The 18,693-nt window shown below is 37.9% G+C and overlaps 2 protein-coding genes across 2 annotated transcripts; both read left to right on the top strand.

The window, feature by feature from the left end:
• The first annotated feature begins 4,488 nt into the window (after positions 1 to 4,488).
• On the top strand, positions 4,489 to 9,708 carry LOC110900170. The gene is made up of 4 exons (XM_022147084.1): positions 4,489 to 6,040; positions 6,147 to 6,307; positions 6,412 to 9,156; positions 9,373 to 9,708. Exons 1-4 carry the CDS (start codon positions 4,489 to 4,491, stop codon positions 9,706 to 9,708), a joined length of 4,794 nt encoding a protein of 1,597 aa, XP_022002776.1.
• Positions 9,709 to 13,726: 4,018 nt separating this feature from the next.
• Positions 13,727 to 15,249, top strand: LOC110907598 (UDP-glycosyltransferase 76H1). Its single transcript, XM_022152557.2, has 2 exons — positions 13,727 to 14,186; positions 14,281 to 15,249. Exons 1-2 carry the CDS (start codon positions 13,727 to 13,729, stop codon positions 15,162 to 15,164), a joined length of 1,344 nt encoding a protein of 447 aa, XP_022008249.1. The 3' UTR covers positions 15,165 to 15,249.
• The last annotated feature ends 3,444 nt before the right edge of the window (positions 15,250 to 18,693 follow it).

The raw sequence follows: 18,693 nt of genomic DNA, 5'->3' as shown, positions 1-18,693 counted from the left end.
TCAAATCACGGGCCCAGAGATGGTGGTAGACACAACGGAAAAGATTGCCCAGATCAGACAACGCATGGCGGCAGCTCGTGACCGTCAGAAGAGTTACGCTGATAAGCGTAGGAAACCATTGGAATTCCAGGTCGGTGACCGGGTTCTACTTAAAGTCTCACCCTGGAAGGGTGTGGTTCGCTTTGGTAAACGGGGCAAGCTAAATCCGCGATATATCGGACCATTCGAAATTACCGAGAAAATCGGTAAGGTTGCTTATAGATTGAACCTGCCTGAAGAACTGAGTGCGGTACACAACGTTTTCCACGTATCCAATCTGAAGAAGTGTCTGTCAGATGAAACGCTCGTAATTCCTTTCAAGGAACTAACCATTGACGAACAGCTACACTTTACTGAGGAACCGATTGAAATCACTGATCGAGAGATCAAAATCCTCAAACGTAGCCAAATACCTCTTGTACGAGTCCGTTGGAACTCGCGACGTGGCCTAGAGTATACCTGGGAGCGGGAAGACCAGATGAAGCACAAGTATCCCCAGCTGTTCCCAAACGAAAACCCCAGCACTGAAGCTACAGCCGAATTTCGGGACGAAATTCCAAACTAACGGGGGGATGATGTGACACCCCGTTGAAACGCTTTCACTTACGCTAGCTTGACAGTGGATGCCTTAACTTTCGGGACGAAAGTTCCTAAAACTTGGGGATAATGTGACACCTCGGGTTTTCCCGGACAACCTTTCGATGTAGCATGTGTGTACGTAATCTATTAAAATGAAAATTTGAACTATTGTGTTACATGTTATGTGTATTTATGTATATGTGTATATAGATATATATGTGTGTGTTATATTAGAGCCGAAACCTCAACCCGACTCGAGACATGCTCGGTCTCGAGTGAACAGTAGTGATGGGCCGTTTGGGCCTTGACACCCCTTAGCCCACCCGGAAACAACCCTTGACCCATTCAATATAACCGGCCAACCTTTGCATTTTACCATTTTTGCAAACACTCCTCTCACTCACCCTCATTCTCTAACTCCAAAACCCTAGCACAACACCCTCATTTCCTCTCCTTTCCTTCTTCCTCGGATCAACCGGTAACAAGATCACTCTCGGATTCTAGCTCGAGATCATCATTTGGAGCTTGGTTCATTGATTCCTTGTACCCCTACTTCCAACCGGTTAGCATGAATATCTTCATAGTTGTTTTGCTTGTTTGTCTTGTTACTAAAATGCTTGATAGTGCTTGATTGTTGATGTTTGTTGCTATAAATTTGGTTGCTAGATGATAAATGTTGGTTGTTGTTATTGTATGCAAGTTGATGTTACATTATGTGAATTCAATATGTGTAAAGTGAGTAATCGGCTAACATGTGTACATTTCGGATAGATATCATTGTTGTGTGACATATAATGATGGTTGTTGATTCTTGTTCCGGTTTGTAATAAGGGTTGGTTAGAGAAAATTGCATGATTCTTAGGTTTGTAGGTATAATGGAAATGATTTATGTTAGATTCGGTATTATAACCTTTGTTAATAAGGATGCACTGTTTTATATGTTGCCTAATTTGATTCGGATCTATTTCGAGGGTGCATATGTATGATGAATGTGTTTGAATGTGGTTGATGATAAATGAAGAACACCTTGAAGGTTGCTTAAATATTTCAAATATGCTTTGTTTGATCTGTTTTGTGCATATTTTAGACAAGAAAACATGTTTAGTGGGCATAGTACACTGTTACATGAAAATGCAATTCTATTGGTCAGTACATTGCAGGTTCTAGAAGATTTGCTGCACGTAATCGCGGTTGCGAGTCGTAACCTTTGGTTGCGACTCGAGACCACATCAAGTCTTGTCGAGATCTCCCGGTTGCGAGTCGCAATCAACGCGTATCGAATCCGGTTGCGAGTCGTAACCACTGCTGCTAAGTCGGAACCGCTAGTTGCGAGTCGTAGCCTCTGGTTGCGACTCGTAACCAAAACGTGATAAACCGAGACCTCGGTTGCGAGTCGTAACCTCGGTTGCGAGTCGCAACCACCCTTGTCTCGACTGGACTATTTTGGTGTTATTGGACTTTGACTGTTGGGCTTTCTGTTGACTGGGCTACGTGTTGTTGCTGCTGATTGTGTGTTTAGGGCTGACCCAATAACCCAACTGTTTGTTGTTACGCATGTTATACGTGTTTGCTATATGTGCTTGCCATACGTGTTCGCTATGTGTTTATTTGTACCCAACTTGACCCATACTTGGTAACCATGCTAGGACGTGGTGACCAACATACTTGACCGGGTAAAATAATCTACCGAGCAACCCAAGGTGAGTTCACAACTTAAAAGCATGCGTCCCGGTGGTTTGGGACACGAGACTAAAACAACCCTATCCCCTTGTAAAGGGGATACCATTTACATTCCTTCCCTAGTTACTGGGAACAAACTTACTTTTCCTTCCCTTGTCATTGGGAAACCTTTTAGTTAATTACTGTTTATACGGAATGCAACCAAACGGCACTAAACGCAACTCTATCACTCAAGTCCCTACTACATAATACCGATTAGTCGCCGGGGCCAGGCGAACGGGTTATTAGTTGATAGCGCTATTTAGGTTTTACCAACCTCACACCGTGCCATGGTATGGGATCGGTCGTGAACTAATGTACTCAGGCATCCGTCAATGATGATAGAACATTGACATCGGGGCATCCTGCAGAAACGCAAACGGTTACCTAGTGTTCGGTATTGGAAAAACAGTTTAGTCGCTAACTTTTGGGGTAGCTCCCCATGGCATGTATAAACGGATAAATTAACTGGTGAAACGAGTTTTTGGTAATTAAAACTGGACAACTAGTGAACTCACTCAGCATTATTGTTGACCCCCCTTACTGCATGCTTTGCAGGTAACCAGTGACTGAGGAGCTGCTGCTTGGGAACGTGTAGTGATCGTCAAAACCCGTGTGTTGGGTTTTATTTATCTTGAACCATGAACTGTCTTTTAAAACTATTTGGTTTATGCTTCCGCTGTTTTGTTTAAACTTACTATCGAACTTAAACTAAGTTGTTGCTAAACTACTTTAGATAGCAATTACTTTACTATTAACCAATGCTTAGTATAACTGGTGGCTGGATCCTGGTCAGTCACGCCCTCAAAGCGGGTGTTATCCGCAGGTGGATTTTGGGGGTGTGACACATATGATAACAATAACTGCATGAACTCGCTCAATTTTTGTTGACTTTTTAAAAACTACATGTATTTCAGGAAACAAGTCTTGAGCCGGTGATACACTACGAGAAACGGGAAAGTCAATGACAACGATAGCCGCTTTTGGATGGTTTGTCTTTTATATCCCAACTTCGTATGGGTATATAGGGGACAAAACCTCACTATGTTTATGTTAAAAATAAACTTTTGTGTTGTGTAACACAACTTAAACTATGTCGTGTTTAACGTTGTGAACGTTGGTGAACTTGAAACTATGTTGGAAAACTTGTAATCTTTTGTTGAAATCAATATATCTATGACATCGTTGTTAGTTTATATGTTTACACATTTGGATTCAATGATTACCTTTCTTACGTCACACCCAATACGCTTCCGCTACTAGAAGAGTGTGACATTTTTGTAATCATAAAATGGTACAGTGATAAAATAAACCGTTCTAATGGTTTGAATTTCTAAACAACATGCTTTATTTTCAAATCATGTTTGTTTTACATTATTATTTGCTCGATTTCGCCGCAATGCGCGACTTTAAAAAAAAAAGCTAGTAAATCATAAAAATAACAAAAAGTCAAAACACAACATGTACAACAGTTTTTAAAGTGGTTTTGCTAAAAATATAATTTAAAAGTAATTTAAATATTTATCGTATGTCAAATTATACTATTTTCGAACATACCACTCAAGATTATACATAATAAAAACAGACATTCCTCTAATTAAATTTTATAATATCATTTTTAATAAAATATACATTTTAACTGGTCCAGCTACATACTAATTTTAAACTAATGGTAATTTAATTTTCAAGTTTTCCAAACATGAGAGACGGAAAAAACCCTAGCTCTCTCTCCTTTGGCGATTTTCCCTAGCTCTCTCTCCTTTGGCGATTTTCCCTTGTTCATCATGAAATCCTGATTTTTCTTTGTGATCTTATGCATAACAGTCTGTGATTAGAGGTTTGTTTATCAAATCTTTATAACGAACTCGTTAGCATTAGGGATCAATCCAAAATTAGGGTTTTCTTTCTGTTTTTCTTTCAAATCGCCGTCTTAGATATTCTGTTCGATTCTCTGATTTATTAATCTGGTTGTTATTGATTGCGGTTAACTGAGATTAACTTAGCTAGATTGATACGCTGGATTAATCGATTAAGGGTTGAGGATTGAATCTAGGGTATAAGGATTAGGGTTTTGTTTCTGCGGCTTTGGGGTTCTGTGTTGCGACGTGGCTTTCTTGATTTCATGTGCATGGTTGATCGGTTTTCTGGTTAATGGAGAGAGAAGTTGACTCTGGAACATCTGATCGTCCAATTTTGGACGGTAGGGAGGTGCATGATCGTGGGAAAACGCCTATCTTGGGAAAGGGTTTTTCGAATAAACCCTTGAAGATTGATGGTAATTCTCGTCTCCCTCGTAGGGGTACTGTTCTGAATGGGCAATCGGAGCCGAGGGTAATAAACGTAATTGATGAGTTGATGAAGGTTACGGAACCTGTTATGTTTGAGAACATGCAATCTGGTCAGAATCATGGGAAGCCGAATAATGAGGAAAGTAGCGATCAGGTAACAGGTAACGTGATGAAGCCGGATATGATGAAATCAGGTTGTGAGGGTTCGAGTTCGGGAACTAAAGGGGATTCTAGTATGCCGAAACCCAAAACTTATGCTGATTCGTTGATAGCAAACAACCCTGTTAAACTGAAATTTCGTACTCTAGCTAGTGATACCATGCATGAGGGCTGTGATGTTGTGCTCCCGAGGGAGTCTGTGCGTATGGTCCAAGATAAGATGGCGAACACCTTGTTTGGATACTTCCTTGGGGATCGTGTGGCGTACCCGGTAGTTGATTATTTTGTTCGAAATAATTGGAAAAAGTATGGCATTATGAAGTCTATGATGAACGCTAATGGATATTTTTTCTTCAAATTTGCGGAGGAGGCAGGTATGATGCGGGTATTGGAGGATGGTCCGTGGATTATCCGTTCTCAACCACTTTTTCTTAATATTTGGAGCCCAACGACTAAACTAGAGAAAAAAGAGGTTAAGAAAGTTCAAATTTGGGTTAAAATTCATGATGTTCCGATTGCTGCATATACGGAGGATGGTCTTAGCATGTTAGCAACGACAATAGGGGAACCGAAACTTTTGGATTCTTATACCACGTCGATGTGCATGGATATGTGGGGACGGAGTAGTTATGCAAGAGCTTTAATTGAGGTGTCGGCCGAGAAGAATCTTAGAGAAGAAATAACAATGGCAATCCCGGTTCTGGAGGGGGATGGGTTTATTAAAGAATCTATGTCTGTTGAATATGAATGGTACCCTCTTCGTTGTGCTCATTGTTGTGTTTTTTGTCATTCGGACGATAATTGCCCACATCAAGTGAAACAAACTAATGCTCGTATCAGGGAGACGGGTAGTAAGCAGCAAAATCATTCTAACCGGTCGAATAAAAGTCCGGTTGTTGATGAGGAAGGGTATACGGGGGTGCATAGTAAAAAGATAGCTAGAAAATCTGGTTTCCCGGTAAATAAGCCTAAGCAAAAGTTCGAGTATAGACCTGTGGTGTCTAAAAAGAAAGAAGAGCCGGTTAAAGCTTCGCCAAACTTTCAGTCTTCTAATCCTTTTGATGCTCTTAATGATCCGAGTGCTAATGAGGAACCGGATGGGGGTAGGCCAGATTCGGCCCAAGTAAATCTGGATGATGATGAGCTTGTTGATGATTTTTACGAAGCGGATGGCTATGAAATGGATGATTTTTTGAGGCAAGGAACTATTAAAACTAAAAAAGGGGCAAGCACTCCTTCTTCATCGGTGCTCAATGGTTAGTCTCGCTTCTTGGAACATAAGGGGTTTGAACCACCCCATAAAGCAAACGGAGGTTCGCCATGCTATTAAGGAGTTAAAGTTAAGTTTATGTGCAATTCTAGAATCTCATGTGGAGGTGAGTAATCTGCCTAAAGTGTGTAAGGCTGTTTTTCGGTGGTGGAACTGGACGTCGAATGGGGGCCATTGTGTGAAAGGAACGCGTATTATTGTTGGTTGGAATCCGGCTATTCTTGATGTTATGGTGCTTTCGGAGACTGATCAGGTTATGCATCTCCAACTAATACTTAAACAGTCAAAAAAATGTTTTTTTGTTCGATAATTTATGCAGCAAACTACTATATTAGTCGGAGGGATTTGTGGAAACAGCTTTCTTTGCATAAGAATTTTGTTTGTAATGAACCTTGGGTCATCCTAGGTGATTTTAATTCGGCGTTGAACCTTGAGGATAAATCTATGGGTTGTTCCTCGGTGTCCCTGAGCATGAAAGAGTTTCAAGAGTGTGTGGATGAAATTGAGATGGTAGATATAAAATGCACTGGTATCCATTTCACGTGGAATCAGAAACCAAAAAAAGGGATTGGGTTAATGAAAAAGATAGACAGAGTTATGGGAAATCCTCATTTTATAGAAAAGTATCCGAGTACTTTTGCAGAATTTCATCCTTCTCGGTTATCGGATCACTGCTCGTGTGTGGTTAGCGTCCCGGATATGGAAAAAAGAAAACACCGGCCTTTTAAATTTGCTAATTTTCTGGCGTATAAACCTGATTTTTTGCCGATTGTGGAGAAGGGGTGGGGTATTTCCATTGATGGAGTGTATCAATTTTCGGTTGTTAAAAAACTTCGTCTATTGAAATCTCCGTTACGTGCGCTGCTTTATCACCAAGGAAACTTGCATAAAAAAGTTGAAGAGCTTAGAGTTAAGCTTGACCGTATTCAGTGTGATATGGATAAAGATCCGTCTAGTCTTACGCTGCGAGATGAGGAAGCTACTACTAGAAGTGATTTTCAAACCGCGTTGTTAGACGAAGAGAGGTTTTTGAAGCAAAAGTCTAAAGTGGATTGGTTAGCGGCCGGGGATATGAATACGGCCTTCTTCCACTCGACGCTCAAGAATAGAGTTCACTATAGCCGTATTGAGGTGATTCGTGATGTTCGAGGGAATGTTTATACGGATGAGATGGTTTCGGGAGCTTTTGTTGATCACTATGAGCACTTTTTAGGCTGCCCGGGTAATCCGGCTATTAGTCCGACTCCTGATTTGTTTTCTAAAAAGTTAGAGAGGGATGTTGCTCGCCATATGGTCCGTCCGGTTACTCCTGATGAGGTTAAAAGGGCAATGTTCTCCATGGGTTCGGATAAAGCTCCTGGTCCTGACGGGTTTACAGCGGGTTTTTTTAAGAATGCATGGCCTATTGTTGGTGATGAGGTATCAAAAGCTGTTATAGATTTCTTTGCTACAGGGAAACTTCTAAGGGAATTAAACCACACGCTTATTGTTCTTATTCCCAAGACCCCCTCGCCATCTGTGGTTACGGACTATCGTCCGATTGCTTGCTGTAATGTGCTATACAAGTGTATTAGCAAGATTGTTGCTGACAGGATCAAAGGAGTGCTTAATGACATTGTTAGTGTCAACCAGTCGGCTTTCGTTCCAGGTAGAAAAATCTCCGATAACATTCTGTTAACTCAAGAGTTGATGCATAATTATCATAGAAACATCGGCCCCCCTAAATGTGCGTTTAAAGTGGACATCCAGAAAGCTTACGATACTGTTGATTGGGCGTTTCTAAAGAACATTTTGGTGGGTTTTGGGTTTCATAGCAGCATGGTTCATTGGATCATGGTTTGTGTTTCCACGACCACGTTTTCGGTTTGTATTAATGGTGATGTTCATGGTTTTTTCAAGGGCAAGAGGGGGTTGCGTCAGGGAGATCCTATCTCTCCGTATCTTTTTACCCTTGTGATGGAGATCCTCACGGCTATTCTTCAGCAGACGGTAAGGATAGACTCTTCGTTTAAGTTCCATAACAAGTGCGAACGTCAGCAGATTATAAATCTGTGTTTTGCGGATGACTTGTTTATTTTCGCTAGGGGCGAGATTGTGTCGGCTAGATGTATTATGAAAGCGCTCAATTCTTTTTCTAAGATGTCGGGTTTGGCGCCTAATGTCCAGAAAAGTACAGTTTTTTTCTCTAACGTTCCATCGTTTGTTAAAACTGCTACTCTGAATATAATGTCGTTTATTGAGGGGTCGTTGCCAGTGAGATACTTGGGAGTTCCTCTTATATCGTCTAAGTTATTGTACAAAGACTGCCAGGTGTTGGTGGAGAAGCTTGAAAAACGTATTATGCATTGGAGGAATAAATTTCTTTCGTTTGCAGGTAGACTACAACTTATTACCTCGGTATTGTCTTCTCTGCATGTTTACTGGTCTTCAGTGTTTATCCTGCCTGCTCGAGTCGTCTCTAGCCTGGAAGCTTTGATGCGTAATTTTCTATGGTCTCATGACAGTTCGTTCCAGAGGGGCAGGGCAAAGGTTTCTTGGAAAACTGTTTGTGTTCCTAAGTATGAGGGTGGGTTGGGGATTCGGCGTATTGGTGATGTTAGTAAGGCCCTTATTTCTGCGCACATATGGAGCATTTTATCTAAACGTGAATCTTTATGGGTTGATTGGGTTCATTCGTACAGGTTACGAGGTAAAAGTTTCTGGGCTTGTAATACCCCTTCTTCTTGTTGCTGGTCGTGGAGGAAAATTATTCAGCTTCGGCCGAAAATGAGGAGTTTTGTTTGGGCTGAGATTGGGAATGGTTTATCGACTTCAGCTTGGTTCGACTCGTGGAGCAATATAGGTCCGTTGTTTCAATTTTTTACACCGAGACAAATTGCAAATGCAGGTTTCAGTTTGGATGCCAAGGTGGCTGATTTATGGTTAGAGTCTTCGTGGGGTTGGCCGATTGAGTGGAGACACCGTCTCCCGGCTCTTAATCAGATTGATACTCGATCTATTCAGCCGGCTAAGGAAGACAAGTTTTTTTGGCGTCAAGGGGATCACCTTCACGAGTTTTCAACGGCTCGGGCTTGGGATTCTTTTAGACATCGAGAGGTGGAGGTAGAGTGGTGCCGTATTGTTTAGTTCAGTCAATGCATCCCTCGCCATGCGTTCTTAATGTGGCTTATTATGAGACGTAAGTTACTCACTCAAGATAAGATTTTAAGCTGGGATATCTCGCGGAGAAAAAACATGAACATGATGTGTTGTTTGCTTTGTTACGCAAATCATGATTCTCATAACCATCTGTTCTTCGAGTGTAAATTCTCGGATCAGGTTTGGCACAAAGTCAGACATAAAGCGGGTATGGAGTCGGTTGCTTCTAAGTGGGATGAAATTGTTAATTGGCTTGTAACTCGGTCCAGGTCGAAATCAGCTGGAAGCTATGTTGCAAGATTATTAGTAGCGGCCACTGCTTATCTCATTTGGCAGGAGCGTAATGCGAGATTATTCAAGAATGAGTTGAGACCTCCAGAAGCTATTATTGATCTTATTTTCCAACAGGTCCGATATAAATTGATGGGAGCGAAGCTAAAGAACTGTGAAAATGTCCGAAGGCTTCTTGGCGAATGGGGAATCATTGGAGTTAACCTTCGAGAAGATGGTGGCTGATTGAGTCGTTTTTGATTGTTTTGTGCTAGAGTTTAGTCTAGTTGTTTTTCCAGTTTGGTGGTGTTTATGTGTTTTCCTTTTGTTTTACTTTCATGGGGCATGTCCCATGTTTGAACTAGTGTAGGTTCTCTACACTACTTGTGCTTTTTTGATTGTGAATATATAGAATCACCGGGGTAACCCTTTACCCAAAAAAAAAAAAAAGTTTTCCAAACATGTCGTATTCGGATGGTCCATATGGTTTACCTAAATACGTATATGATTAGGGGTCCGCTACAAATCTCGTGTCCACGATGCTAGTGACATAAAAAAATATGATAAAAGGTACGAAATAAAAGTAAAAATTTAATATCATTATTAATGTAAAAATAAATACATGAGAAACATAATTCAACAAAACAGTTTTTAAATAATTTACTAGAAAATTTAATCTGTAAGGAGTTGATTAGTAAATGCGGTGTGTATTGAATTCTCCAACTAGTTCTACCAATTCTACAGGTAACATCTATCGTATCTGTGTAATTTGTAATTTTCTTTTTTTGCATTAGCAAAGTTTAAATACGCATTCTTTCCTTTTGATAATGTCCTCCCACATTCATTTTCTACTTGCTAACTAAATCAATGACGTAATCTCATCTATCTGATTGAGACATAGAATCTTTATCTTGAACACATTTACAAATTTACAAAGTATAAATTAGCAAGATTTTGTTCCTATGCATTATTGTAAGTTATGTATTGGGTGTTTTTCAAAAAAGTTTTGTATTTTTCATTTTGAACCCAAAGGTTCTTATCTTTTGCATTTAACCACTTTAACTCATTTTTTACAATTCAACCCCCACATTTTTTATTTTTAACTTTCGTCCCCCCATATTTTTCATGTTTCGCAAGTTTTTCGTTTACGTTTCGTTTTAAATTTTGCGAGTCAACACGCCACAACGTGCGCGTGAGGTTCAACCGTTTTTCGTCTGTTTTTTCCCGTTTGACAAACCAGTCACAACGCGTCTATTTTTCTTCATTTAACAAGTTCGTCATAACGCGCGGGTCCTACATCGACTTAGTTATTAATTTCAACGTTTATGGCTAATTTTTTCGCATTAATACGTCGCAACGGGCGAGCGTGGTTGAACGATTTTACGTTTGTTTTTCGTTCGGTGTTATTTTTTTTACTGTTTTTATTTTATTTTTACGAGCTCTTCTGATGTTGGTGGTCGTTGTCAGTGGTGTGGCATTAGTGCTACTTGTCACGATTTTAAGAACGTATTTAACCTATTAAGTTATTACTAATAATTTGTTTTGAGTTTACCACTATACCCCCTTTAGTTAAGAAAAAACTAACTTTTTTACGGGCATATTTTTGTGTACGTGTCAATATAAATTCAATTTGCTCTATATTTCGACGTAAACTTTTCCTGGAAACGATTCAGGTTAAATGTAATGCGTTTTCATTTAAAAAAACTATTTTTTTCGTGCACATTTTTATGTACATTTCAGTATAAATTCGAGTTGGTGTATGTTTCGATGTAAACTTTTTTGGAGAACGAGTCAGGTCAAATATAATATGTTTTCGTAATTATTTTATGAATGTTTTGTAAATTTTGTTTCGATCGAGTGGAGTCAAATTGTGGTTTCTTTTTTTCCCTTTTTTTAAACGCTCTAATTAATCTCTTTTCATTATACGTGTCAACTTTTTCGTTATACCCATTACATTTTGTATGTATAACTAGGGTCACATGTAAAACATTATGACTGTACACTATAAATTTGATTACTTTATGTTTTCATCCAATCACATTGTTTATATAGGTTACATTGAGTTAAATCGATTATGTCGAAACACGTGTTTTCATATGGTTAACGCATCACATAACGTTTGGACTAATTTATTTGATGTTTGCGATGTACCAGCGCCGCAACACGCGCTGGTGTTATTGCTAGTTTGTTAAATATTATATAGAGTGACTGTGTGTGTTAACATATAAAGCCCATTAAAATATATATATATATATATATATATATATATATATATATATATAATGTCACTGTCAATCACCTCTAGCTCAAGTGTAGTAGAAGGAATTGTTTTCCTTTTTAAAGATTCAAGTTTAATTCTTATTTGGTGTAAACAAGTTGTAACGCATTGGTGGACAGTGATAGGAGACCCAAGGAAACCTAGGTTTGATCGTTGAGATAAACCGGTTTTACCGGTAATTTACCGCCGTGCCTACGGGTGGGTGGATTACAGGGTTTTCCACGGAATTGGTGGTGGACGACTTGATTTACTCTAGGAGTACTCCTTTTGTCCAGTATGTACCCCAAAAAATGCTTGGTATTGATTTATTGGCCGTTAAAAAAAAAATGTCACTGTGACGTGACATGTGTTCTTACGAGAGTGATGAATTCGTACACACCATAATTACACACAAAAATTGTAGAGTAAAATGGCAAAATGGTACTGCACTACTTTAAGTCATTTTTACCACCTTAATCTAAAATTATTTGTTTGTATCTAAGTTGTTTATTTTTGTTTTCATTTTCATATAATTAATAAAATGTGTTATAATTTTCTGTTAATTCTCTCTTTTTTAGTTTTTCTAAATTAATTAAAATATATTATGGCCTAAAATGGCGATTATACGCTTCATTTAAATAAGGAAACCGCAAAAAAGAGTAGTAACTAACGGAAAATTCTAACACAGTTTGACAATTGAATGAAAATGACAATAAAGATGAAAACTTAGAAACCCATATATGAAACGTTTCATTTTTGGACTAAGGTAACAAAAGTGGCCTAAACTCAGGGACCATTTTAAAATTTTACTCAAAATTTTATAATTATGCAAACTTCTGTTATAATCTACGCAACATAAGTTTATAATTATGCACGTTTAAAATTACGTAACTTGTAAAAATAATTACATAACTTATATAATAATTATACAATCTGTAAACTACACGGAGTGGGAGGTGAACATGGGGCATTAAGCGTCACATTAGCAAAGAGGCATGGTAAAAAAAGGGTGTTCCTATTGGCACACCCAAATGCCTATATGCACACTAAAAAGGGTTTTTTTGTCTTATATGCACATCCTGCAGTGTCGAGTTGTGGCTAAAGCGCGGCGTTTTGGTCCGGTCAACCAGACAAAAGACTGACGGGTGTCTGACGGGTCTGTTGACCGGACCAAAATGTCAAGCTTTGGCCGCGTTTTGGTCCTGTCAACCAGACAAAAGACTGACCGGATGTCTGGTTGACAGGACCAAAACGCGGCCAAAGCTCGGCATTTTGGTACGGTCAACAGACCCGTCAGACACCCGTCAGTCTTTGTCTGGTTGACCGGACCAAAACGTCGCGCGTTGGCCACAGCTCGACACTGCAGGGTGTGCATATAGGATAAAAAGCCTCTTTTGGGCTGACTATCTACACACCAAGTGTGCAAATAGTTTTCCTCTAAAATAAACAAGGAGTTGGAGGAGTGTGAAAGTGACGTTTAAAAAAATTATAATTAAAAAATAAACATCAGCCAATTAAAACAAATCCAAACAACACCTATCCATCTCCACCTCATCAAGCCTTTCCTCTCCACGCCTGTGAGATTTCTCCCGCACCTATCACCACGCCACCACCATGTGCCTTGACGTGGTGGAGCAATCTATATCACCACAACGCCTCCCACTCCTAATGATGTTACACACGTTATCAACTTTTAAAAAGTTGAAGAAAGGAATAGAACGACGACACTAAACAAGAATAATTTGCTCAATGCCCAATTTTACTCGAATTAAAAAAAATCCCCATAATAGATTCCCTTAACACTTTCGTGGGTGAAAAGTTATGATATAACAAAGTTATGTGGATCTATTGGCTTAAAATCCTTCCTACCCAAAGCAAATATTTATTTTTCTAAACTAAAAAGATTCAGAAATAAAATGACATAAATATAATGTCATAATCCATCTCAAAAAGGTATATATACTACATTAATCGTGTAGTTTGCAAATTTCATAATCATCAAGCAACATGGGAGATGAGAGATACCGATGTAAGCATTTGGTACTTGTAGCAAGTCCATTTCAAGGTCATATGACTCCTATGCTTCAACTAGGCAGTGTTCTTCATGCCAAAGGCTTCTCAATCACCATAGTTCACACCAAATTAAACTCACCTGATCCTTCAAACCATCCGGAATTCGAGTTTCTTCCTCTTTTTGACAACTTTGTAGCCATTGATGCATCTACCAACTTCACAAAGTTTGTTGAAGTTCTTAACGAGAACTGCAAATTGCAGCTACAACAAAGGATTCAGGAAGCTAACCATAAGAAGATTACAATTATTTATGATAATACCATGTATTCTGGAGAAGAAGTTGCTAGGAATTTGAATGTTCCGAGCATCGTTTTACGAAGTTGTAGTGCTTCGTATATGCCGGCTTTCCTTGCTCTTCCTAAACTTCATTCAGAAGGACAACTTCCTATACAAGGTAAATGATAAATTAAATAATAATAATAGATAATAAACATTTAATCGTAGTTTGAGCAATATGGTTTTACTTTTTTGTACAATCACCATCACAGATTCTATGCTGCAGAAGCTTCTTATACCGGATCTCTATCCTCTTAGGTACAAAGATCTACCATTCAACAATACATCTACACAAGAAATTACAGAAATGCTTGCACTTACAAATCCTATTAGAAACCCATCAGCCATTATTTGGAACACCATGGAGTTTCTTGAGAATTCAGCACTAACAAAACTCCAGCAGTATTACAAGATTCCAATCTTTGCCATCGGCCCACTGAACGAAACGGCTCGATGTCCAACTACGAGCTTTCTTAATGAAGACACCAGTTGCATTTCATGGCTCGATAAGCAAGCGCCGAGATCAGTAGTTTATGTGAGTTTAGGGAGTTTAGCGACCATGGACAAAAAGGAGCTAACTGAGGCTGCATGGGGGTTAGCCAACAGTAAACAACCGTTCCTATGGGTGGTCCGGCCGGGTTCGGTCAATGGGTCTGAGTGGATTGAGTTTTTGCCAGATGGTTTTGCTGAAGAAGTTGAGGGAAGAGGTCTTGTGCTAAAATGGGTGCCACAAAAACAAGTTTTGGCACATTTTGCTGTGGGAGGCTTTTGGAGTCATTGTGGCTGGAACTCAAGTTTGGAGAGTATTTCTCAAGGGGTTCCTATGATATGCTGGCCATTTTTGGGGGACCAATACGTAAATTCAAGGTATTTAACTTACGTTTGGCTGGTGGGCCTGGAATTGGAACACTTGGAGAGAAGGGTGATTGCGACTGCAATTAGAAGACTCATGGTGGATGATGAAGGAAAAGAGATGAGGAAAAGAGCAAATGATATGAAAGAAAAGGCTAAAAATTCTTTATGCAATGGAGGATCTTCGTTCAATTCGTTGAATAACTTAGTAGAATTTATCTTGGCAGATTATAACTGCAACTAGTAATCAAACTCGATTTTTAGAAACTCTAAGCTAGAAGAGATATATGTATCAGAAAATTTTCTTGGTAATTTATGCATGTTCTTTACCGTTTTGTGTGATTAAGTTTAAGATATTAAACATACATAGTAGCATAGAGAATTCCATAAGAAGTTTATTTTATACTACGACACAATTGGGTATTATCGACGGACTGTTTCAAATACCAACCATATCCATCGCTAGCTAAACTGGTAGTACCGACAACAAAATCAAAAAGAAGAAAGAAAAATTGTACATTAAACAACATGTATTCCGTCAATAACTATCAATTGATTACAGATTACTGATGGATATCTATGTCATGGGTTAGACCCACAAATGTTAACGGATAAATAGATATCTAGTTAGAAATCTTCTAATTCCATTGCTTTTGGGGCAAACGAATATATCGTGGGTAATCGATCGAAAAGTATGGGATCAAATTCTTGAAAGATGAGCCCGTCAGACCTTTAAGAGCCTGTCCTTAGGTTTATCGTCGCAAATGATTACATCAGTGACCTCTCTGTAAAGATCGTTAGTAATTTGTCGCAAATGAGATTACCGGTTGCATTTTTAAGAAGGCGCCTTACCAACAAAACGCCATTTTTTCAGTGGTCCGTATTTGTTTTGTAAAACTAATTATTGGAGCATTTAACTTTTTATAATGATATCTCACATTAACACATTGTTTTTATTTTAAAAACAAACACCAAATATTTTTTACAAAGGAGTTCCTCGTCAAAGAGACGGTACAAGAGTTAAACTTCCCCTAACCATCATGCTCTTCTTCCGATCATATTTCCACCACTAATACACATAACCATATGTTAGATAGTTTCATTTTTCCGTTTTGAATAAATATCTCGGAAAGCGAAAGTCACACACAACATTATTGCGACACCAAACTATTTTAGAGGCTACACCGTACTAGTGAACACATGTTTATGTGAATACATGTGTTATTTGGATTGATTAGATAACAATTAATGTCCTTTGTTATTCTAGCAAGTTTAAATTTTTATATAGAGTAATGTTGGTAAATACAGGATAAAGCTTATTGCTTAATGAACAAACATGCAGAACAAACGTTTGTGACAACATGGTTAATATTAAAACCCAAAAAAATATTCCAGCATGATTGAAATGATCTTTTCAATCATATCCAAGTGGAAAATTTAAATAAATCGCCTAAAAACACAATTTTATTGTTTTGAACGCGTACTTCCGATACCACGTATATCTTACAAAATTAAATGACCTTGTTATCTGAGGCGTATAATTTAATGTTTAACATATTGTGGCGAGATAATTAAATTAGTACAAATAATAATAAATGCCTTAAAACGCGAATAAAATGCGAAGTATTGCGCCCGATTATCGGTAAAATACCTGTATAATGCAAGAAATCAACCTACATATATTTAATAAAAAATAAATAAATATATATATATATATGTGTGTGTTGGGTACGTGGCGGCCCCACGGGGTGCCCATCAAAGCCTAAAAATTATAAGTGTTGAGCGTACAGATGTGTTGCAATCATTATAAACTCATCTACACACCACTTTCAAGACTACACAACTTTCTCCCTTATCCCTCTTCTCCCTCTCAGCCGAACACCCACCCCACTCCAGCATATTTGTTTCTTGGTCATTTCTTGAATATTCAAGCTCATTCCAAGGTACCATCAAGTGTGTTTGGTGATTCAAAGCTCAATTCAAGGTGATTCTCAAGAAGGTGCAAGTTCATTATCACAAAATCCATCATCAAAACCCATTTTTGTTCTTAGGGAGGTATAACCCTATCTAAATTCTTGTTCTTATTCTTGATGACAATAAGGATGATGAGTGTTTCACAATACTTAGGCTCTTCACACACTTGAAATCTAAACAACAAAATGGGTTTAATTAAACACAAATGGAAGTGTTAGTGTGTGTGGGTGTGTGTGTGTGTGTGTGTGTGTGTGTGTGTGTTTAGAGTTGATGATGAAGCATGTTCATGTTAAAGCTTGAAAGGTGATTGTATGTAAAATAAAAGTGGATTTTTATGAAGATGATGATGATTTAAGTTGAATAACATGAAAAGTGGATGTTTGTATGCATATGTACAAATATGTGGGTTTTTAACTAGTTGTTCATAAATGCAATGGATTCTTGCCTGCAATAATTTGAAAATAAATGAACTTATGATTGGAATAAAAAGTGTATCTTGGATTATTTAGAACACTAATAGATACATGTTGGATACATTTATTTGGAATAAAATGATGAAGACTTATGTGACATGCATTAAGAACTTATGCATAAGAGTTTGATGCTAATATGATGAGTTTGTGAAAGATAATTTAGATCAGGTATTAAATTGAAATATTGATAAATAATGATGTGTTATGATGATACAAAAGTATGTCATGTGTTGGTGGTCTGGCATGTTGTACATGAAGCTTGAAATGTAGTAATATGGTTTAAAAATATGCATGATTTATGTGGTTTACATGAAATCTGTCCTAGAATGATTATGATCACTGGTGTTTGGCCAGTCATAGATGGTATTCGATGATTAAAAACACTAATGAAACGTTAAAAATACGCATAATTTAATGCACACGAAACGGATTTTTCGAATCTATTATTGCATGATGGAATGTGTTAGATGGATATTTGTATGTGTTATGTGGAATATTAAGTACAAACATGATAGTAGGATGTAATACTATGCATGCCTACTAATGTGATTAAATGATATTTTCGTTATAAACACGCATTTTGGTTGGACTTATTTGTCAACCATAGAATTATACAGAGGTTAACAAGTGAAGTTATTACATGAATAAATGCTCTAAAATGGTAATGATATAATTACCAATTTATGTGCTATGTGATAAGTGTTTGTGTAGATATGTTGCAAAGCACAAATTTTAGATACATTGTACACAAATGGATGGATATGGATATAACATAACGAGGGTCACCAATAAAATTGTACGAGTTCACATAATCTTAAAGAAATGTATATATACACTAACATAACAAAAAATAAAGACGTTTTGAGAAACCATAAAGTCATGTGAAAAATCATAAGTTTGAAGAAACTTAGAAATTTGCAGATGATTTGGTCAATAAATCATTCTTATTTGAATTAGGACATGTCGATCAATTTGTTTGTGGAATTGTTTGCTATAAGTTAAACGCTCTCAAAAGGGAGTTTCACTTCCCCACTATTTACTATTGTACAATAACGTTTTTAGGGAAAAACATGCCTACAATGGAATATTTATGTCTTCGTGGAAAACATGGTTTTGAAAAGGATGAAAGTTTCGGGGAGAAACATGGATGGATGGGATTTATAGCGGTTAGGATGAAACGACTATATAGATTTAAAAATGTTTAAATCTGGGTTGTGACGAATTTGCTTAATCCTAAGGCAGGCACCATAAGTGGCCCAATAGAGGCTTTTTTCATGAACTAACTACTTAATTATTAGCACCGATGTGCGTAGAATTGTTGATAGA

This window comes from Helianthus annuus, chromosome 4, assembly GCF_002127325.2.
Source record: "Helianthus annuus cultivar XRQ/B chromosome 4, HanXRQr2.0-SUNRISE, whole genome shotgun sequence".
NCBI classification, from domain to species: Eukaryota; Viridiplantae; Streptophyta; class Magnoliopsida; order Asterales; family Asteraceae; genus Helianthus; species Helianthus annuus.
The sequence above is the reverse complement of the archived record's forward strand: the minus strand, read 5'-3'. Positions and strand labels throughout refer to the sequence as shown.

What these genes read in the sequence shown, in the direction of transcription:
- LOC110907598 (XM_022152557.2), top strand. Translation starts at nt 13,727, where the DNA reads ATGGGAGATGAGAGATACCGATGTAAGCATTTGGTACTTGTAGCAAGT. An exon ending in AGGACAACTTCCTATACAAG is followed by an intron (nt 14,187 to 14,280) that starts GTAAATGATAAA and finishes TCACCATCACAG; the next exon opens with ATTCTATGCTGCAGAAGCTT.
- LOC110900170 (XM_022147084.1), top strand. Translation starts at nt 4,489, where the DNA reads ATGGAGAGAGAAGTTGACTCTGGAACATCTGATCGTCCAATTTTGGAC. An exon ending in TTCTTCATCGGTGCTCAATG is followed by an intron (nt 6,041 to 6,146) that starts GTTAGTCTCGCT and finishes GTGCAATTCTAG; the next exon opens with AATCTCATGTGGAGGTGAGT. An exon ending in TGCTTTCGGAGACTGATCAG is followed by an intron (nt 6,308 to 6,411) that starts GTTATGCATCTC and finishes TTGTGGAAACAG; the next exon opens with CTTTCTTTGCATAAGAATTT.